The 19,868-nt window shown below is 37.0% G+C and overlaps 2 protein-coding genes across 6 annotated transcripts in view; one reads left to right on the top strand and one right to left on the bottom strand.

Annotated features, from left to right (window-relative positions):
• Positions 1-13,239, bottom strand: part of LOC110466996 — a 99,231-nt gene extending 85,992 nt beyond the window's left edge. For all 4 annotated transcript variants that reach the window (XM_021523847.1, XM_021523871.1, XM_021523879.1 and 1 more), the window contains exon 1: positions 13,115-13,239. The gene's annotated coding sequence lies outside the window, so the exon portion shown is untranslated. The remainder of the gene's footprint in view (positions 1-13,114) is intronic.
• The window catches only part of LOC110467023, a 23,674-nt gene extending 4,855 nt beyond the window's left edge, over positions 1-18,819 (top strand). The window contains exons 1-2 of one of the 2 annotated variants that reach the window (XM_021523890.1): positions 8,525-9,046; positions 14,710-18,819. In XM_021523890.1, the coding sequence (XP_021379565.1) occupies positions 8,998-9,046; positions 14,710-16,616 (1,956 nt within the window). In that variant the 5' untranslated portion in view covers positions 8,525-8,997 and the 3' untranslated portion in view covers positions 16,617-18,819. Of the gene's footprint in view, positions 1-8,524; positions 9,047-14,709 lie in introns of those variants that run through there. The other variant, XM_021523898.1, reaches the window with a different exon arrangement.
• Positions 18,820-19,868: the final 1,049 nt, after the last annotated feature.

Raw genomic sequence — 19,868 nt, 5'->3', positions numbered from 1 at the left:
CAAACATCAGATCATACAGACAGCACAGTACTGATAGCTCTAACCATCAAACATCAGATCATACAGACAGCACAGTACTGATAGCTCTAACCATCAAACATTAGATCATAAGGTTTTTCATTTCAACAAGCTGAAGTGTAAGCCAAAGTTACCCAAAATCAAGTCAATCGCAAACAAGTTATTTCAAGCAAGTTTCATAAAAAGGTTAAATATTTTTTTTATGGGCATTAATTTTGACATAAACTGTAATTCTGTAAATCAGAATGAAAATTTATCTGAGCATTTTGTAAAAAAGGGACATAACTCAAATAAAAACAAATTGGATGAAATAAATATCTGGCTAAACATTTTGTAAAAAGGTCAAATAACTTAATTAAGCCAAATTGAAAAAATAAGTGCAGGTGCTTCACACTTCAGTGGGGCAACTAATTAAATCAGTGAAGTTTCAAGAAATATGGATAAAAACTGTATTGGTCGTCCGGACAAGATCTCATCGAAGGGCTGTATAATAACCAATTTCATTGTAATATATAATTTTCAATATTACAGATTTTTCATGAATAATTTAAAACAATGATCATTTAAAGATCACACAACTCTTATTCAGTCAGAATAACGACAGTCATTTCATGAGTTTTTATTCAGAAAGTTGTGCTACCAGGCTCCGGGTCATATGACAATACAGGATATTAAAACAAAGAAATTATATTAGTTTGGACAGACAGTCCGACTCTCAACCCGTGTGGCTTGTCACATTCAATAACAGCAGCTAATACTTTAAAGATTATATTTAAATAATTATCAGCCTTTCAGTCATAAATAAAAAAAAAATACTTTCGGCAAATAACTGGTAGATATTTAATTATTTTGTACATGTTATGAATTACATGTACATGCAGGGTTTTACCACCCATTTCACTTTGAGATCCCTTGGGACCCCCCCTTGATTGAAAATTTTAGATAAATGTTTGGGGCCCTTATAAATGATAGTTTTCAGTATATGATGCTTAAGTCATATACATCATTAAAATTCCGAGACTTGAAGTTTTTAGTTTTCATTTCAGGGGGTCTGGGCACACCGGTGTTATTCAGATTTTTGGGGTCCTGTAATGGAAAATTTGGGTATTTGAAACAAGATTCTGCTTCATGCAAAACCCTGAGAGCTACAATCCCTAATTACACACACATGTATTTATATATATTGTTAAATCTGTTTTCTCCCACAACCATTTTAGGTTTCCTCACTCCCACAACCATTATAGGTTTCCTCACTCCCAGAACCATTATAGGTTTCCTCACTCCCACAACATTATAGGTTTCCTCACTCCCACAACCATTATAGGTTTCCTCACTCCCGATTCATTGGATAAACCTGCTCGGAGTTGGTAAACATTTTTGGTTACCCACTAGTGGGTAACACCCTGGACGTGATTTCATTGGTCAATTTTTCACTTATGACATCACGTGACAATGCTTCAGGACGTCATCTTCCATTGTGACGACATGGTTCACGGCAATTGTTTCCACCATCGGAAGCTGATATAGTGTATTTTCAAAGGAAACGTATGGCTTTCCAGATAAAATATGAACGTTATGGGAGAAAAAGAAGCCCAAACTTGTGATGGTAGGTTATCACGTTCATCTTTAGAACTCTTGTTAGTTAATCTTAAAATTGTAAAAGACACTCGCTAAACCTCGTGTCTTTATACAATTTGAAAACTAACTAACTCAAGTTAGATAAACATGATAGCCATGCAACCATCACTCGTTGGGGAACCTCTATCTTCATTTCCGGTGTGAATTTAAGTACAGTTAGTCATCATATGTGTTTACTACACAACACTGTAACATAAGGATATCCTGTGATATAATTGAGATAGTTAGAACTGTCAGCTAAAGGGAGCAATTTAAATGTCCATCACTTCTCCATATGTATACAATGAGGCAAAAAACTTCAAACAGATGTGTACAACTACATGTATGATATGATATTGTTAAGAGTATACAGTTTCATAGGAAGTAGAGCTGTCACGATACACTTTACCCACGATTCAATACGTATCTCGATATTTGTTCGACGATTCGATTATTTCGATTTGATACACCTTTATTTTAAAATATAAACAAAATGAGATATATAAGCCGTTGATACACGGAAACCTGCAGTGTTTCCACACTTTTGATTGGAAGTTTGCTGGAGCATCACAAATTTTCATTACCTTATGACAGTCAGCCATTTTGTTATGAATGCTTTGTGAAAATTGCATCCTCGCAGCTGATTGGTTGAGGGTTAAGAGATCAGCCAATGAAATTGAACGTCTTACAGACGTTTGGCTGAAGCGGCATACACTAATATTCAGATCTTGACACATCGAAAATCCGGAAAAATATATCGTGAATCGAATTGAACATAAATAATCACGGTACAAGTGCATCGCGGTGAATCGTGACACCTCTAGTAGTTGTCTTAATAATTGGCTTTTAGTTAAGGGACATAACTCCCTTAAAATGGAAAGAAACAATTTTTTTTTATTAATTACAGCGACATTAAGAGGGACACAACTAAAATTTGAATACAGGTGCAACAAGCAACATGTACAAAGTTTCAAAAGAAGGCAACTAGCTAGTATCATAGATCTATCGACAGTCACAATGAACTTCCCCCTACCTTCCTCTAACTTCTTCTGTTGGATAATCATATGGCCCCAAACTGGATTCTCTGTCTTATATTATTGAATTTACCGACATACTGACAGTTATATCTAATGGGCCTGAATCGCTCACCTGACTCCTGTGACCTTGAAAATTGATGAAGGTCATTTATTTGAACAAACTTGGTAACCCTTCATCCCAGCATGTTACTGGCCAAATATCATTACCCTAGGCCTCTTGGTTATTCAGAAGAAGTTGTTGTAAGGTTTAAAACATATTTGACCCCTGTGACCTTGAAAATTGATGAAGGTCATTTATTTGGCCAAACTTGTTAGCCCTTCATTCCAGCATGCTTCTTGCCAAATATCATCACCCTAGGCCTTTTGGTTACTGAGAAGAAGTTGCTTAAAGTTAAAAGTAGACGCCGGACGCCGCACCATAAAGGGCCAAGTGAGCTAATAATTTAACATGTCTTGGTGCTGCGCTACAGACAGGTTTTGAACAATATATTCCATAAATGGATATTAACAATGACAACCTCAACAGCTACTTTATTTTACATATAAGAGTCAGATATGTGTGAGTGACTCATATATAAAATTGTGTGAGATATCATGCTATAACTAAGGGCATTTGTGGGTCTTTTGCAGGAGGTATTATATCTGGTGTTTTTTTAGGAATGTGTGATATTTGGTCTTATAGAGACAGCATTATATCTGGTGGGTTTTATTTTGGGAATATATGATATTTGGTCTGTCCTAGGTATTTTTTTGTTAGACAATAGATATGGTAATACTAAGCATGGCCATACATTTAGTCTTGCCTAGTGAAGCCGTCCATTCGTTGGCACTGGGTTTTCCTACACTATACTTGCTAAGTTTACATGCATTCACTGGACTTTCAGTAGTCGTATTTTGTCCCTTTTGGTCAAAATTTGGCCACAATGGAAATGGTGTGTCTTATTTTTGACATCAAATGTATGTGAGCTTTAATAAAGACATGATCTACTGCTTTTTAAATTTCCATTTACACACATAAATTCATCTCAAAAATATAAATCAAATTTCTAAATCACATACCCATCCCAATTCCCAAAATAGTCACAAGGAAAAAACAAGACAAAGCAAAAAAACAACAAAGGATGTGTAACATTGGTCCTGGCGAGGCGTTACATTTGGGCTTTTCCAGTGATGAGAGAATATGTTTAGGCTGTGAAGCAATATGGTCCATCTGTTTTAAATCGTACACATCCAACTTTTGTTTTTTACTGCCTCTGATCAATGATCACAATAAACCGAAAGTTACAAAGGGATAACTGCAGTTACATAGCGAACAGCTCTACAGCAATGCCACGTAGTCGGGCCAAAGCTCACTGGTGCTGGACAAAGGTGATGTGCTTCATCCTCAATCTCAGACATGGTAGGTTGTATTGTACTTTTATAATATTCATGTTGCTTATTATATTAACTATTTCACAACCTTTACTTGATTATTATATCAGTTCATCGTGACCTTCCAAATTGTGTGACTGTTTGGGTACAGAAATTATTTATCCGAGTATGTGGTATAAATCTTAGAATTCCTCAGTTGCTCATTTAGTGGTGCACTATTTACTCGGTTAACTTGGACAGTAGTTACTTGTAAGCACTGAAATCTGGTAGATGATGCAGTGTTACATGTAGTGCCTTTAACACATCATCATCTACCTCTGTAATAACCAATAGCAACAGTTCAAAAATGGCAGTGCTGCTAGGCAGACAATAAATAGACTCAATTTCTGGAGTTTTTCATTAAAAACAAAGCATTTTAAGCGAGCAAGTATGGATTCAATTCTGTGTACAGACCTCTACCTGCAAAATGGCTACTGACACTTTTTTAAACTTTGCTAATGGTGAAGGTTGCATAACAATGCAGACCCTACCACCGGCTGTACAAAACGTACAAAACAGGGTTTGTCATGCCTTGTAGAGCAGACCCTACCACTGGCTGTACAACACGTACAAAACAGGGTATGTCATGCCTTGTAGAGCAGACCCTGCCACCGGCTGTACAAAACAGGGTCTGTCATGCCCTGTAGAGCAGACCCTACCACCGGCTGTACAAAACGTACAAAACAGGGTCTGTCATGCCTTGTAGAGCAGACCCTACCACTGGCTGTACAAAACGGACAAAACCAGGTCTGGCATGCCTTGTACAGCAGACCCTACCACCGGCTGTACAAAACGTACAAAACAGGGCTTGTCATGCCTTGTAGAGCAGACCCTACCACTGGCTGTACAAAACGTACAAAACCAGGTCTGTCATGCCTTGTAAAGCAGACCCTACCACCAGCTGTACAAAACGTACAAAACCGGGTCTGTCATGCCTTGTAGAGCAGACCCTACCACTGGCTGTACAAAACATACAAAACCGGGTCTGTCATTCCTTGTAGAGCAGACCCTACCACTGGCTATACAAAACGTACAAAACCGGGTCCGTCATGCCTTGTAGAGCAGACCCTACCACTGGCTGTACAAAACCAGGTCTGTCATGCCTTGTAGAGCAGACGCTAACACCGGCTGTCCAAAACGTACAAAACCGGGTCTGTCATGCCTTGTAGAGCAGACCCTACCACTGGCTGTACAAAACCAGGTCTGTCATGCCTTGTAGAGCAGACCCTAACACCGGCTGTACAAAACGTACAAAACCGGGTCTGTCATGCCTTGTAGAGTACACAGGTCTTGCAGAGCTTGATATTTTCTTATTTTCAAATTCTGTGTCCAATAATCGCCCGTCCTTTTACATTATGATGACCTAGTAACAGGGACCAAAATACATAATATGTAAATTTTCCTATAAAATAGGACATTGACTGAAGTATTTCGCTATAACTGAAATAAGGTAAACGGTAACACTGTCTGACTTTTGAATGACAAAGAAGAGTTCGAAAACAGACATTTTGCTAGTTAGAGTTCCGTCCCTTATCCTAAATATAATTAAAAAGTTATATATATTCATTAGAGTCGCCTCCCTTTGGGAGCTATTTTCTGTCGGAGATAGTAAAACGTACCCGGTAAGTTCTTTAACATAGAAATGGAAAACATGGCGGCCACAGCGAACTTGTCAAGGTATTGGCAAAAGAACATGCAATTTTTTAAAGGAAATGAAGGTAGGACAAGCTGAAACTGAGATATCAAACAAAAAGCTTTATTTATATAATACATTTGTATATATATAAATATTACGATGATAGATATTTAAATAATCAAATAATGATATCGCATCACTGTACGTTTCAATTCTCAGAAATGTGTCGTCTGCAATTTGAATTTGCACGTGAAAGCAGTTTTCTATTGATTCTGTGTCACTTGTCAACGCTTGCTGATAGTGGCGGGCCAGCAGTGCTCAGGCCCCATCTGGCTGAACCAATTCTAGTCTGCCTTTGTTCTCATTATAGAGATTTCTCTCCTGAAACCTTCAACGCAAAATCTGCACACATTGCAATTTTGTTCGATTAAAGATAAACAAAGGCTAATATTTTATTCATGATTGAATTTTTTAAGTTTTAAGATGATACTGACTTATTTTCTACAAAGAATTAAATTATTTAACCAAGGTTTGTGTTGATGGCCTCCCCGCATTGTTTTTTGTTAGAGAAATTGAAAAAGATCCTATTAAATTTTAATTCTAGGGTCCCACTCAAGCTATGCAGAAGAATTCCAATAACATCGGACAGGACCCCAATCTATTGAATACCCAGCACTAACACTTCTGTAGTTGCCTGACGACCCCTTTTATTAAACGATCCAATTTGATTATCAGGACTGATGTAAAACAACCAGTGAGACACATGTCGGCTCATTTGATAGACTTGCTCAAATCTACAAATCGTAATAATACTTGTACACTTCCTATTTGAGAAAATATGTCACTATATATAAACACTTACAATAGAACCTCAAATTATTATTGTAATTTCGGCGCTCACATCTAGCATTCAACAATTCTAGTACTGCCCAACCACGTACTCGTTTACAGCTGAGTAGACTGGAACAAGCGGAGTAAAGTACCGGTATCTTGTTCAAAGATACAACACAGTGCCGTGAAGTGACTCAAACGTCAATCCTTCGGCCAGGTAGTGGCTGCAGGTCGGTGCATGGTTTTTCTCTGGTACTCTTAATACTTTCCTCAGCCATCCAAACCGAGCACATGCTTAAATGAGCCTAGCTGTTTGAAGGACGTAAAATTCTAACAAACCAATCCTAGGCTATTCACATTGTGAAAATTATTATTCTCAAAAGTTGCCATCTTCAGCCTCACATCAGCAAATATTTAACTTGCTCTTGCAAAATTGGCAGATCTGGTATACGAGAGGTAGCCTGCGAGAGTAACATTTATTCTACTAGTTAGTTGGGGTCTGCCTGGTTAATGCAAATCAAGTAGTATATATGTGCATAACATGCCATTTGATAGACTTGCTCAAGTCTATAATAGTAACAGATTAATTATAATTCTTATATATTATGTTAAAAAAAGTGTCAGCCAGTCTGTATCATGAATAGCAGCTTGCAACAAACATTTTCTAGCTATTGTCACATAAAAGATGTCTTAACTCATTCACCCCTGAAGACACATTTGATCTGTTCCAATTTGAAGGTTGGAATAATAGTTCATTATCAAATTTCAGGGGTGAATGAGTTAATAGGAATTTAATGCATTACGGTTATTCTTTTCCATTTTTTTGGAATGGGGCATGTGCCTTTTGAATCGTCTCCCAAAGAAGCCCTGTGCATCAACTCTTGATAAGGTTATTTTTGCTTATTATCTATTGTAATAAAATTCATGAATTGACATTTAAACTTCCTCAACCAAAGTTAAATATGTCAGTAACTCACTCTGTAGAAACGAAAAGAGGAAATTTCTAAGCTCCATCCACTATGATGAAAGAACAAATTATCATACAAGCTCTCCATGTAGATAATCGCGTTCATTTTGTGAGTTGAGGAGTAATTGTTGTGATGATGACAGCTGTCTGTTACTGTGCTGTGACATGGGGAGGGGAGAGGGCCAGGTCTGAGCCTTCAGCACCCTATTATTAGGGACTGTCCCTGTCTAGTCTGCACTACAAGGTCACACTCCCTCTATTACCTTGTCTGAATGACTGAATGACAAGGTCATGTGACTCTTCAAGTGCTTATTGCAGTGGCTTTTAATCTACCATAAATACCTGACAAATCCTTATCACTAGGTTTTTAGGTATTTAAAGTAAAAGCCTGTATCAAATTAAATGATTTGATATAAACATAATCAGAGGGTCATGGCACAGATAGTCAGATACTAACCAAAAACTGAATATTATATATTCTCAGTTTAACCTGTTTTATTACTCAACAACTGAACAGGTTCAACAACTATGGCCAAACAGAAAACATGCTACACATCTGATAAAAAAGGAAAGGGTAGCTAGGTAGATAATACATTTATCTTTCATTTTTCTAATGCAGTTTAAAAAATTTACATAGGAGAGTGATCTTGAGTTCTAACAGTGCTTCCTTGAAAATTGCTAATTAAGTTTAGGGTAGGCACAAAAACATGGAAAGGGAGGGTAACCAGAAACAAAGAATGTTCCTTCTTTTGCCTAAACACAAATGATTTAACAGGAAAAACAGCGCTGTTTCCGTTTAGAGTTAAGCTACTCATATTATCTGAAGGCTACTTCAAAGAAATGTCAGCGATCCTAATACAAAGTGAATGGGTTTTTCCTGATATTAGCTTTTACTTAGCTGAAGAAATTTATATTGTTTTAAGAAAAACCTCTTTGTTAGAAGCCATGATCCTGTGTATTTTATACACAGTAGTTGGCCAGGAAGGTTTGATTGTGCCCCAGTGAGACCATTAATCAATGAAAACAAAACCTGTTTAATTTTCATTATCTTTTAATTAATCTGTTTAAAGGACTTGCTTATCAGATAAAACAGTTTTGTCATCAGTCGCCTGCGGATATACATGCCACACAAAAGATAAATCTTGAAATAAGGAGGAGTGATTAGAGTCTCTACGGTATTTAAACAGTGGCCTTTTCACCTGAACATGTACATTGTGCTGTTCAGCGGATGACATAGGACATGTTTTTTCACCCAATATAACTGTAATACGATCCACGATCCCGACAAATGTCAGCATGTCTCCCCACTCGGCTATCAAGCTGAGTATGCGGTGAACTAACCGTGAGGCGATGACACATCATGGAAACACCGGCCACCAGAGGGCTTAGTTAGTCCCATGGAGGGATTCAGTCCCATGGAAGGACCTGTAGTCCCACAGAGGGACAACTAGGGCAGGACTGGACCAAATTCCACGGCATCCATGGTGCTACGTTATCGATTACATAACCGCTACACGCTGGCCTGTCCAGGTAATGTAAATGTATGCATAGATCTCCACGAAATATAACCAGTCAGGTACAGCATTTACTCATAGAGTAATGCACCGAGTACTGCACTTATTAAAATGATTCATTTAAAACTTGCACAGGAAATGTATTTCAAGTTTCTGCCATTAAATTAGAATAAGCAAGGACACAATTTTTCAGTTGACATTTATGTAAACCAATATGGACTACCCACCTACTGTAATCATAGAATCTTCTACATCAATGATGAACAGGTTAGTTTTAAGTCGGACATACTGTTGTAGGTTAAACAAGATTGTAGTGATAATACAATCCTATAGAAGTACAGGTAGAAAGATTCAGGTGTGTAAAAACAACAATACTCTAAATACAAAGTAGAACCAGGTGTACAGATAGTGTCACAGTGACACATGAAGTTACAACTGATAATATCATCACTTGTCTAAACTTGTACCATACAAGGTTAGTTAAGCTGTATTTCAATCAATAGGCTAACATAATTAGGGGTTTGTCACAAAAAAATACCCCAAATCATGAATGTTAGAAATTTGGTCTCCATGTAATATAATTGTGGCAGGTTGAACCTAGCTGAATTACAGTCACTTTCTAGGTTCACACAAGGGGAATTTCATAGCTCCCTTGAGGTCCATCGGTAGAGCTGCTGACTGGGATGCTGGTCGCTGCAGGTTTGATCCCCGGTGGAAGCACACTACTTTAGATCTCTTTCCTGTTACATAATTATAGTTCCTAGGTGCCATAATAATGTATGTAATTTGATGACAAATGTATAAGTCAAAAAAGACAAGTGTTTTGTAGGAGTGTACCTAGGTAGATCTACCTTTCTGACATTAGGACCACCAGACATGGTAGGTGTCCCCATTTACCTTTCTGACATTAGGACCACCAGACATGGTATGTGTCCCCATTTTGTTTTCCGCTCCTAGCCTCCTACTCAATAAATAATAATCCAATTATATAACTGATAAGCACTACCTTCACAGATATTTTTTGCAGATATTTGGAAAAGGCGACTTTTTGTTTACATACTGATTTAAAATTTGCATATCATATTGAGATTTTTCCCAACTCAAAAAGTATTTAGGATTTGCAGGGCATTTCAATTGATGCCAAGGTAAAATATTTTCAGTTAAATCTTGTTTGACAGCTGGGTACACATTTTTAATGCTACAGATGTACTCAACAGACTTAGTCAAGTCTAAGAATGAAGTCACAGTTTCACTACCACCTTAAACAGTCTGACACCCATGGTAAGAATGATGAATCCCCTGCCCAACACTATTCACACAGCGTAGATTTAAATCTGTTAACTCCATGTATACACACAAGATTCTGAATGACCAAACTCTGCAACTTTGATCACTTTATTTTACATTTTAATTATGCAGTTTATCAATTCCCAATTTCACATAATATCTACATGCGTTAAAACAGTCTTGGTATCGTTAAGCTAACCTTTCAAAGCTCTGACAGCTTTAACTGATAGGATGAGGGGGTTCTTACAGACCCTACGTACCTTTAACTAATTATTCCAACTGTATGCCCTGGCAGTTCTACTGTCCAGTGACATACTATATGGTATATAAATGAGTAAAAGACCTATCACTAGTACTAAGTAGGGGTGTACATCTACATAAATATATAAATAAAATGCAGTCTTAGATACATCTATTGAATAATAGTCTTCAAAACATATTCAGTAAAAACTTAGACCAATTAAATTCTTACACAGAGAAATGAAGGTAAGACCATAGGATTGGCGTTTGAGCTTGTCAAGTGTAAACCACGCTGACAAATGTATGTTGTGTACTCGTTTGAGTGTGATAGCTAGGGGCTCTTACAGTATACACAGACACACACTCTCATGCAGTTGGTCAACACACACATATATGCTTTATCTGTTAAAATGCAACATATACTGTGTACTATGAAGGAAAAAGAGCAAATTCAAGAATTTCATACAATTTATACCACATTCATGAGTGAAAAACATGAAAAAGTAGAGTTGCCAGATTCTAGAATGGGAAATGTATTAAAATGTGTGAGAAATTTTAAGAACCGACAACAGAGGCTAGATGAGGTAAATTCAATGGTTTCATTCTAAATAAATATAACAACTTCAACTGCACTGCATCAGCTATTATGAATCGCAACGAAGAGTTCCACTTGAGCTCAGAAATATTTTTTTCAGTTTCGGAATACATGCTTATTTATTAACGGTATATATATGCCAGGTGATTCATCTTTCATTTTGATGCTGTTAATTTATAATTCCTTGACAGCAGTTTTAAAAAAAGTGTGGTTTTGGTTAATAAAGGTCCCCAATTTTATCCTTGAAGTTTCTGTTTTTCTTTATTAATGTATTAAAACGTACTAAAATTCTTAACAACTATAATTTAGTATGATGATTTATAGGGAACAGTTTATCTGACTCTTTTTTTAATTATTCATAATAATTACTGAAATTGTGATTGTTATCCTTTATCATTTTTACAACATTTATGAAACCAGTTAATGCAACCTATATTCATCAATCTTAAGTTTGCTGGCCCGAATCATTATCACCAGGAAGGCACAGGAGTCTTAGCTATACTGTAAAGGATTCCTAAAGTTGTCAAGTTAAACATGTTTATCTGATAGTAAATCTAGTAAGCTTTCCTAAATAAAACTGTATCTTTGAAAAAAAAAAAAAAAAAAACATTACAAACAAGAATTTAAGATAAACATGATAACCAATCACCAAAATCTCGGTTTTCTCTTTTTTCAATATTTCACAACTCTTTCCACTTTATTAGATTTAGCAACAATAGTAAACAAATGCTGCAGGGTCGACAGGGATCAACTATCTTATCTTTACCTTAGCATAAATAGACCAGGATTCAAAGGGCAGCAATAAATTTGAGGTCAAAATGCTGAAAAACAATTATTATTTCATTTGGCAACAAGCCAACTTTTTACAAGTTTACTGAGTTTGACACTGCTTAGAATGTATATACATGTATATATATACTGTACTGTCATAACATAATAGTAGCTTTAGGAGATAGGCAGCCACAGCATACTACCAACAGTTAGTAAAAGCTGGAGTAAAAACAATGTTTCTTTTCTTGCCAGAGAAAATCCACTTTTATCTAGAGATACCAGTACCCCTCTCCAAAACTATGGTTTTAAACACTGTTAGTACTGCCTGGTATAGGCCTAGCAGTCATTTCGTGTTCTCTTTGAAGGGAAGGAATAAACTAGCTGATTCCTTCCTCTGCAGAACTATATATTGGTTAACTGGTTCTTAATGCCTTCAATTTAGGCTTTTTGAGGGAAACGTTTAGGCACGCTGATTCCCGTTTTTCTATTTGCTCACATTAAATAAGCTTAATGTTTTATATCCTTAAGACATTTAACAACAGTTTCACCATCGTGAAAAAAAATGGTCTTTACCAGAATTGCTGAGGTTACTTGCGCCAGAGACATATAAAGCTAAATCTCTGTATTATACATCTCTGCTTGTGCTTAATGTTAAAGCACACAAAATATATTCAGCAACTTCGGTTTGTCTGATAAATAAGAAAAAAAAGGCTTCAGATGTTTGTTTTGAACTTATCCAACAATGTACTGCAATAGATAAAAGAGTAACATTTAAATTAGGATTTGTCAAAGGCACAGTGACCTTCTCCTTCATCAACTGAAAAGCCATGATTGCATGAATAAAATAACGACAGTGTACAGAACAGTCCTGAGTAAAATAACTAGACTGTACCTTACCAAGAGGGCACGACTTCATATCAATTACATCATGAAACAAGCCCCTGTGTTACAGTAGTCAAGCTTGTCAGCTCCACCACGAAGCGCCATATATAACAGGGGACCCTGTCACACACGCGTGTGGATGGCTTAGATCCAGCGGTCATTGTCACTGAACTTCTGTAACAAAAACAACTTACGACTACATATATCTCTCACACAAACTCAGCATCAGACACGCTCGTGTGTGCAATACACAGCCATCATAAAAAGTTAGTTTTCAACATTGGCATGCAAATGCAAAAGTTATTTTACCTGCTAAAAATCCAACATGGCCTCAGAGATGGTATAAAGCTACCTTGTGTTTGAGCAAATCACTGCTATTTTGTTTGTGTGCAGCAGCGACTTTCTTCACCCATCCTCTCCGCTTACTCATCACTTGTGTATCGAGTTGCATGTGGACGGGTTCAAGCGAGGTTACTTCCTGCGCTCATCAACCAAGGGACATAACTCTGTCAACCCTCGCACCAGCTACTGAGGCTGGAGCATCGCTGGGCGGCTGCTAACATTCCGTCCAGTGTGTGCATGCGTGTGACTGAACCTATTATGTGTTACAAATAATTAGATTTGTTATCAGGCTATTTCTATATTAGGAATATTCTATTTTAGTCAGTTGTAAAATCCTATTACTTGTGTAATTACCATGTAGTAGATACTTTTTGACATGTCTCAATAATAAGTTATTAGTTAGGTCGAATTAGTTTCATATTAAATCAAAAGATGAAAAACCAACGCGGATTCTATTTCAGATCTTCCTCGTTATTTTATCATTTTATTCAAAATCACTTAATAATGAGTCTCACAAGGAAGAAGATTGGTCTTTAAAAATATATATAATTGAAGCTTTGATATAAAACCTAGCATCGATTGACTTCCTGCCTTAATTTCAAGCACTTTTAAAACTCGGAATATTGATATTTGAAACCTTCATTCATATGTCAAGAAAAAATAACATCATTTATCTTAACATGGTTAAAATAAATATGCTTCTACTTCGTATTTAACCGCCTCAATAACTAATATGTTCATATTTTGTAATAATTCACAAGTATAACAGGTCTGTATTTAATCAAACCATACGTTTAGCCTAGGTACCATACAGCTGTATAGCATAAAGAGATAAAGCCTGACCTCCATGACATTTACAGAGAAGAATAGGATAGGACTATAACCGATTTGAAGGCGTCTCTATGAAGGACTTACACCGATGCAATGGGAAACACAATATGATTAAAATTATATCTTCGTATCGCTCCCGTAGCGACATATCAATAAACGGGAGCGATGTGAAGATATAATTTTAATTAGACTGTGGGAAATAGATGTTAATTTGAATTGAAGTATGGTATAAAAAAATCCAGGCGAGTTTTGATGATGATGATGATGATGATGGTATGATAATGATGATGATGATATGATGATGATGATGATGATGATGATGATGGTATGATAATGATGATGATGATGATGATGATGATGATGATGATGATCTGTAGGTAGAAATTCAAATGTCAACCCTTAACAGAGTCAAAATACGGAGCTAGACATTTTCGAATAACAAGATGTCATGATGAAAAGAAAACATTAATTTCTAGCTATAAGTATCGGATCACCTTGATGGTATTAGAGACCAAGTAACGTTTGACGTCCCCGTACCAGCTAACGGCCGGTAGGTATCACCGCTCACCGTAAAGAAATCTAGTTACGGACTACCGCCTGCTTTTTTTCACAAGCTCTCGTTTTTCTGCAAGAAATTAAACAGCAGAAATTACGCTCAATGTGAACCTTTTCCACCAAATAACAATACTATTTTGTTGTAAAGTTATATATTGATATTACCTTTGTTGCAGGACCATCGACTCTCCTCTCGTGCCACTTCCGGTTCCTGTTGCGGTTCTCCATTGCTGCGGTGGTGATTGTCTCCACCTCGTCCTTCCTTGCCTGCGTCGTTCTGTACAGGGGAGGCATCAAACGCGATCTGGCAGACAATCAGCTTATCTCTCCAAAGTTTGTCATCGACACGGACGGGTGTAAAATACCCTTTATTCATCCGTTCGACCCGTCCGTCATTCCATTTCTTGTGAAATCGGCAAACATCAAATGCAGTCATACAGTACCATCCTTAACGCTACAGACGTTGACTAAACTCACACTGAACTCGGCCGCTTTGCCATTCTATAGAAATTTAAGCTATTGCAAATACACGCCCATAGTTCGACCGAAAACCATTTCTAAGAAGTACTTTACTTTCCAGACAGATAAAAGTGTTTCTTTTCAAAAAGAATCGTCTATTAATACAGACTTCATTAAAGTAGAATGCTTTACGAAAGAAGATAAATCGCTGTACACGAATTTTCACGCATTTGCCGTGCCACAAAATAGCACAAAGCGTAGACGGCGATCCACGGAAGAAACGGAAGACCAAGCTTACAATGTCTTGATGCTTGGAATAGATTCCTTGTCCCGAAATAGCTTCTACCGGAATCTGCCAAAGACCCGCAAAACCCTTCTGGACAAATTAGGTGCCGTAGAGCTATTGGGATACAGCAAGGTCGGTGATAATACTTTCCCGAACCTCATCCCGATCACGCTTGGCATTTCTGTGAAGGAACTCCGACGTCGAGGCTGGAATCAGACAGTTCCTTTTGACGACTACGAGTTTATTTGGAACAAATTCTCGAACAATGGGTACACTACATTGTTTTCCGAGGATATGATTGATATAGGCCTATTCAATTATCTCAAGAAGGGATTCAAAAATGCCCCCGTCGATCACTTTTACGAGCCAATGGGGGCAGCAACGGAGGCCCATCCGAAACTATGGTCAAAGAAACACTGCTTCGGCGGAAGACTAGAGACTAAAATCATCCTGGATTACGTGTCCGATTTTCTAAATGTGTACAAGGATACTAGGACGTTCGGATTTGCCTATCTGAGCAGATTCTACCATAATTCTGATAATATTGTGAAAGAGTACGATGATGTCTTGACCGATTTTTTGGAAAATTTCATCAGGAACGATCATGCTCATAATACGGTGCTCATTGTGTTTAGCGATCACGGGTCACGATTCGGACATCTTCGTAAGTCTCCGGTTGGGCGCCTGGAAGAGAGATTACCTGCAACCTACATTGTTCTTCCGACCAATTTTACAATCGACGCACTCGAGGCCCTCTCCAATCTGCGCGAGAATGCCTGGAAGCTGACGACACCGTTCGACATTCACGAGACATTGATGGACATACTCTACCAGACCCAGAACAGAACTATCAATAGTACACACGGGATCAGTCTGTTCAGTGAAATCCCACCAGACAGAAACTGTCGGAGGGCAGGCATATCTAACCATTGGTGTACATGTAGTTTATTCAAAGATCTTGACGTTGCTTCAACGATCGCAAAGGATTTAGGACAATTGATGCTCAAATATGTCAATAAATTACTTTTGAAATACGAAAAGTTTTGCAGTCAGCTCGAGTTGAAGGCTATACACTATGTAGCGGAGTGGGATATCACTGGACGCAATAGCTCCGCTACATCTAATGCTGTCGTCAAACGGGACTACGTAATGAAGATGGAGACGACCCCCGGTGGTGCACTTCTGGAAACCACCATATTGTACCGGAACGGGAAATACTACATCCGTGACTATGACGGCATCAGTAGATTAAACATGTACATTGGACAGGCTGATTGTATAACAGCATATCCTGCTAAGAAAGTGTGCTTCTGTAAATCTCCCAAAGGTATTAAATAGACTCGTTCGTCTACGTTTGTCTTCAAATACTGTTTAAAACATGCCTGCTATACAATACCCCGGTCCCTATCTTAATTAGTTGCACAATATATAACTCGCTACATCCTTCCTTGTTGTAGGTATATTGCCCCTTTATTGATCGGCTATGTTACGTGGAAAATAGATTGGTGATAACTAATGTAACTTTTGGTTATTACATTTGCAAAATAGATAGGCCATCATCCTTGCACAATAGATGCACAGACAATCTTTTTTAACGTGAAATGTATTGGCTTTTAAACTTGCTCAATTGATTGGCTACGGTCAGTATTCAATGTATTGAATATATCTGCCATCATCCGTCTACGGTTATTCAGTTCCATCCTTTAGTTTCTTTAGGTCTTACGGTCCATATCTTTACTGTTTGCTCAATATATCAAGCATTGTTATTGAACAATAGATCCATTATCATTCTTGCATAAAAGAACGGCACTGCAAATGTGCAATAGAATAGTTCTTACTCTTTCCCTATAGGTTGGTTACAGACCTTGTAGGATTGATCGACTATTGCCCTTGTAAAACAGCTGCAATACTGTTTCACGCCTTATCAGGTAATAGTCAAATATATTTCCCTCGGTGATGGCACTAGTCTTACGATCTGTGCCACCTCAGGAAATAGTTCATTATCGTGGCTTCAAATAGCTGTTTTGCTTCCTAATCTATGTAAACTGATGATCGGACTAAATTTGATTGGCTGTTGCGCTTCTCTGATATCAGCCAATCAGAATTTGAAAGGCAAAGAAATAAATATTGCTAAGCAACATTTTGAAAGATCTGTTTGATAATACCCACGAATCTTAGAGCGGCTATATCATCTGTACATCAACTTTATATATCTACTAATGCCATTGTGCTAACGACATTGCATAATAGAACAGCATTCGCACTCTCCTTAGAAGGTCAATAGATCAGATTACCAACCTTTTCCTATTTTCACAATAAACCGGCACGGACATTGTACCCTCGATACTCCGGGTCGCTCTCTAACGTTCTATGTACCCCTGGGCTGGACATTGTCATGACGACATGGAGTCGTTACCCGACACGTTGTGAGAAGTACATATAAACTAGTTTGATCCTTTGATGTACATCATAGGAATAGCACGGCAACAAAATTGACCGACTTTGAAATCGGTTGCCACTCCTTTAACTTCAAAAGACAGTCACGTATCAACATTGCGTCTGATCGTTTTTATACACGAAATCAATCAAATAGCCAACGTATACGTAGTGCCTTCAATTGTATCATGACACGAGTGTAACCCCAGGACTGTCGAGGATGACATCACATAAATAATGACAGAAGTCGACTCGGTCATGTTAATAATACAACGTCACCTTACAATTAGTAATATTTTTAATATTAATAGAATTAGAAAATATATATGAAAATGGCTGTGATAATTTCAAAAGATTGCTTTCTCAGATCTGGATATAATACATTCTTAAATTCATTTTCACTGAAATCACTAATGCGGCTTGATAAACATAAGCCATACACCAACATGTACTTTTAGTGTGAATTCACCACATTAGCATACACCATTACTGCAGCTGTTACAATACAATACCTATTTTACCATGTGCAGCAGTCAAAGGGTGATGCTTTATATCACTGTACACCTAGGCTACAGGTGAGGGACCTTGAACTCCAGCTCACAGACTTGTTGCTGCTGGTATTAAATGACATGGTAAAACTTCATTATAATGCCTCTGTTATATGTACAACCTCCCTTACAATGGTAACTATAAGGGATATTGTCTTTCCAGCACTCTTCATAATTTCTCTATATTTCTGCATGGATATATCGCCTATACAGAGATTTTAAGCTGATTTGTCAAAGGCATTTGAATGAAGTTATTTATCATTCTGTAATTCCATTTTAAAATGATTAAATCTGAAATTGGAAACTTGGAGAAAGGAGGTGGATCTGAAGTATCAAACAATAGTCATCCTCCAAGAGACTGAATGGAATACTCATCTAAAATTTTGTAAAAAGAAGATGAAACATTTACTCAAAACTCTGAATTTCCAGTGAACAAATTGTCTGGGTTAATTATATTGGGAATAGCTTTTGACCTATTTCCAAAATTGAGATTAAGGTAAAGGGTACCACAGCACCAGTCATAATGAGGAAGAAGACTTACATTTCAGTGCTGTTGGTTTTTCAAAGTTGTGGGAACAAAAAGATCCTCTTTGGCTCACGAGTTATCTCCCTTGTCAGTGTAGTCATCTTTCATTTTTATGCTGTGTATTTGTGATGCATCATTCATCGATAGCAACATTGGTGAAAGGTAATATTTACATTGTACAGACTCTGAGTTTGACTGCTTTAGCCTTTTGTTATTTTGTTTTTGTTTTTTAGTACTCAAATGTTGTATGTTTGTGATCTATATGAAATTCTTCTGTAGAAAAAGACTTATTCATTCAACATAAATTCCATAGCAGTTTGAGTGGTAATACCAGTAACATGCTATGTATTCTAAATGTATTGTATTGAGCGTTATATATAACAGGTCTTCTTAGGAACATATGCTTGTGTATACTGTTTATAGGAGTAGGATCCAGCTAAGTTCGGTTTGTTTGCTATTTTGTTCCAGGAACATTAATAGTCTATTATCTTTGTGACTAATCCTGTATTTAACAAAATTTACACGTTTTATATTTGGCACTTTTGTTTCAAATCAAGATTATGTGAACATTTTACCGAATATTGTTACACATTAATTACAATTATCATTGAACACAGAAATGAAAAAGAGAGTCTGGTGATATTGAAAACAATTCTTTTATAATCATAGCACTTTCATAACAAATAAATTTAAAACCCAATCAGGACATTCAGGTTTTGTTCTTTAGATGTTTAATGTACATAAATGGTTGCCATACATGTGTAATTATATTATAGAGCATGATATTTACATTCAAAATTTACATAGCAAATCAATATCACTTTTCATATGCTGTCTTACAAACTAAGCCTGGTATTTATAGTTACCTCCCTTTGATGGGGATGTTTTTATTACTAGTAAGCATGAACATTTCATGTGTACATATTCAAATATACATGCAATTAATAAACCAAATCCAAATGATCAATCATGAAAGATATCTTACAAATTTTTTGAGTGGATCTTTTGGAAAAATATTTTGAGTGGATCTTTTGGAAAATAGAAAATAATGTCACAGCACATACATGTATCCTTAAATCG

The sequence above is a fragment of the Mizuhopecten yessoensis genome, unplaced genomic scaffold (assembly GCF_002113885.1).
Source record: "Mizuhopecten yessoensis strain PY_sf001 unplaced genomic scaffold, ASM211388v2 scaffold1721, whole genome shotgun sequence".
Lineage (NCBI taxonomy): Eukaryota > Metazoa > Mollusca > Bivalvia > Pectinida > Pectinidae > Mizuhopecten > Mizuhopecten yessoensis.
The sequence above is the reverse complement of the archived record's forward strand: the minus strand, read 5'-3'. Positions and strand labels throughout refer to the sequence as shown.